Source organism: Nicotiana attenuata, unplaced genomic scaffold (genome assembly GCF_001879085.1).
Source record: "Nicotiana attenuata strain UT unplaced genomic scaffold, NIATTr2, whole genome shotgun sequence".
NCBI lineage: Eukaryota > Viridiplantae > Streptophyta > Magnoliopsida > Solanales > Solanaceae > Nicotiana > Nicotiana attenuata.
Window position 1 is genome coordinate 58,433 of NW_017673360.1, and position 2,996 is coordinate 61,428.

The window sequence follows — 2,996 nt, forward strand, 5'->3', positions numbered from 1 at the left end:
TATTATGCTATCTTCGGCCTTGCTCGATGTCTATCCTATTTGGTCTCGATCATTACTGGTCTAGATCTCGACAGGTACTTCGAATCCCGAACTCGGTACCTTATCCTCATGTCTCGGTCTGATATACTACGGGGCTGATCCTGGATCCACCCCCTGGTCTCGATTAATCAGTGAAATCGGGTGGGCCTGGTTTTAACCGTATACACTTTTATATTTGTAAACCCTCAAATTGGTGTTTCCTTGAGTTTGAGAGGCTAGGAATTCTCTTAAAAGTGATCATATTCAAGAAGTCATAGGTAATATAAATATCTATATTGTCCGCCGGTTAAATATGGATCATATCGGATAATTTATCCGCCTTTTGCATTACAGGCTTTCGACCCGTTAATATCCGACCCGACCCGCTCGTTTGCTACCCCTAGTTACACTTTAGAATATCCATAGATCATTATTAGAGAGAGAAAGTCGATCTCTTCCAAATTAAATGATATACGACAAGATAGACTAAAACCAGACTAGTCTGATGCAAGAACAAACCTTAGCCACCCAATATATCTTTGGCTTGAATTGTAATTAATTTTATGTAACAACGACCTTGCATCTGAGTTGGATTACCTAGAGTTCATTTAAAAACTTTGTGTATGAGTACACTAATGGAAGTCCTTTGTCATTTACTAACTTGTAAATCTAAAGAGATACGTTCCATGATCCACTTGGAATATTAAAAGTATAGAGAGATATGTATAATTAACACAAATTACTATTTGGTCCCACCACTGTCCCATATAAACATTGATTAAAATCTTGTTGACATGAATAAGATCCCCATGGCTGCCTGTCTTAGCTGAATAGTACTACATTTTAGTACTGCATTAATATCTTAGCTGAATTAGTACTATAAATAAATTTTATCTTAGACAAAGAAAGCCGCTAGACTAGGCTTTAAGCACGTTTTCCCATTGCAAACAATAAAGCAAAACCTCTTTCAAGATTGTGATTATTGCTCCCATGTCGCCGCACTTCAATATGTCTTTCAATTTAACTGTTCCTTTCGGTCAACAATAAGTGATCAATTTATTTTTTTATTTTAGTCCAAAATAAGTGTTTATTTATATAATTAAGAAAGAATTCAATTTAATTTTACAAAATTACCCTTATGTACATATCCTTAAAATGTTTTCTTACTCCTCACATTAAACATTTAATTAAGCGTAGTTTAGTCATACTAGGTATTTTTGTATAGAATTTGGTATTTTCTTAATGGGCGTGCCAAAAGCAAATTGGTCACTTATTGTGGACCGGAGGAAGTATAATTCATGTATAATATATGTATATCTAATTCATGATAATTTATGTATACCGACTAAAAAAAAGTAAATATTGAATCTGATCGACTATTTGTGTAATAATTCATATTTGATAATATCAAGAAATATGACAGGCTGTCAATTATCCTACATATTATAGACGATTACGGTATTTATTTATTTTTTAACTAATTTGATCGTATAATTTTTTTTTTACGCTGTCGGTATAAAAGAAACCTGGTTTAGTATAGACAAACCAAGATGCCCCCACCCGCAAACGCAATGCAAAAAAGAAGAAAAACTCCCAAAAGAAGAAAGCAAAAAAGTGAAGAAGAAAAGACAAATATGGAAAGACTTTACAAACCATTATCATTTCAGGGAGGCTTTTTCATTCCTCGTTCAAAGTTGACCAAAACCCTATTTGCCACATCTCCATAACTTTACTCTGTAGTCTGTAGAGATCGATGTTTAGAAATGGATCAAGAAAAAGGCTCAAGTGGAACAGTAAAAAAATCTTATGGAGTACAAAAAACTACTCCATTTTTGCTCACAAACAAAAAACCCTAGACGACTAACCTTCGTTATTTCTAAAATTCCCTTTTCACATAGAAAAATCTTTTTTTTAAGTGATTGATCTAGATACATGTATAACATGCATTCTATGTTTATGGTCCTTTTGTGCTATCTCAAATAAGTTGTAATAAGAAGAAATTAAATCCATGAATTTTGTTTAATAGCTCCAAAGACTTTCTGCATCAGAATTTCCCGGTGATTCGAATGACGGCGGCGAGTTCATTCTCGGCGGGCTCACCATCATTGCCTCCGCCATATCTACCAGAAAATTAGGCATATCAAATAATGCCTCTTCATCAATATATTCATGCCCACCAGTTGAAATCATCTGTGCATTTCCAGAAGATTGATCATCATTACCTGCATAGACGGATCCAAAATTTAAATTAGACGTCTCAAATTTTAAGGTTCTTAGAAGTAGACTTATTAAACTTCTGAAATTAATTTAAGTTTTGTGCAGTTTAAAATTTTATATCTGACAAAAGTTTAGTTATTTTTCACATATATATATCTGTTACCTGGTTGAGTCGGCATTGTGCCTTCTCCATTTTGTGGCTTCATCAGCGCCGCCGCACTGGCGGCTGCTTTTCTTATATCCGCCGGAGACGGTGAAGGAGGAAGTGAAGGATACGAAGTGAGGTTACCAGGAAAATTTATTACAGCGTCGCCGCCTTTTAGAGCCAATGCGGCGACGTCGTATGCGGCAGCAGCCATCTCAGGAGTAGGGTAAGTTCCTAGCCATATTCTTGTAGTTTTACGTGGCTCTCGAATTTCAGACACCCATTTCCCACTTCTGCTTCGTATTCCGCGGAATACATGATGTTTTCCACCTGTTGGGCGGCTTGGTGATGAGGTGGAACTCATGTTGGTCGTTACAGTTGGTATAATATTTGGTAGTTGAACTGTTTTTGGTGGAGATTTTGTATTTTCTAATATTGCCATGTTTGATATCAACGGACGTGGTGAGATATTTGTCTCCTCCACCGGTTGTGGTGGTAGAAGTGGAGGAGGAATAGGGCAAAATGGTGTTTGAGAATTTTCACTAGGCTGAGGAGGTTGATTTTTTTGGCTGGTTTTGGTAGAATCATGTGCAGGGTGATCAGCCATATATATATA

At 36.1% G+C, this 2,996-nt stretch overlaps 1 protein-coding gene across 1 annotated transcript; it reads right to left on the reverse strand.

The window, feature by feature from the left end:
- Positions 1 to 1,649: 1,649 nt before the first annotated feature.
- On the reverse strand, positions 1,650 to 2,984 carry LOC109216140 (ethylene-responsive transcription factor ERF027-like). Its single transcript, XM_019380272.1, has 2 exons — positions 2,399 to 2,984; positions 1,650 to 2,240 (listed from the first exon to the last, which is right to left on the reverse strand). Exons 1-2 carry the CDS (start codon positions 2,820 to 2,822, stop codon positions 2,038 to 2,040), a joined length of 627 nt encoding a protein of 208 aa, XP_019235817.1. The 5' UTR covers positions 2,823 to 2,984; the 3' UTR covers positions 1,650 to 2,037.
- Positions 2,985 to 2,996: the final 12 nt, after the last annotated feature.

Bases quoted from the DNA above. Each gene is read 5' to 3' on its own strand.
- LOC109216140 (XM_019380272.1), bottom strand. From the start codon at position 2,822: ATGGCAATATTAGAAAATACAAAATCTCCACCAAAAACAGTTCAACTA. The intron at 2,241-2,398 runs GTAACAGATATA...CCGTCTATGCAG, and splicing joins CACAATGCCGACTCAACCAG to GTAATGATGATCAATCTTCT.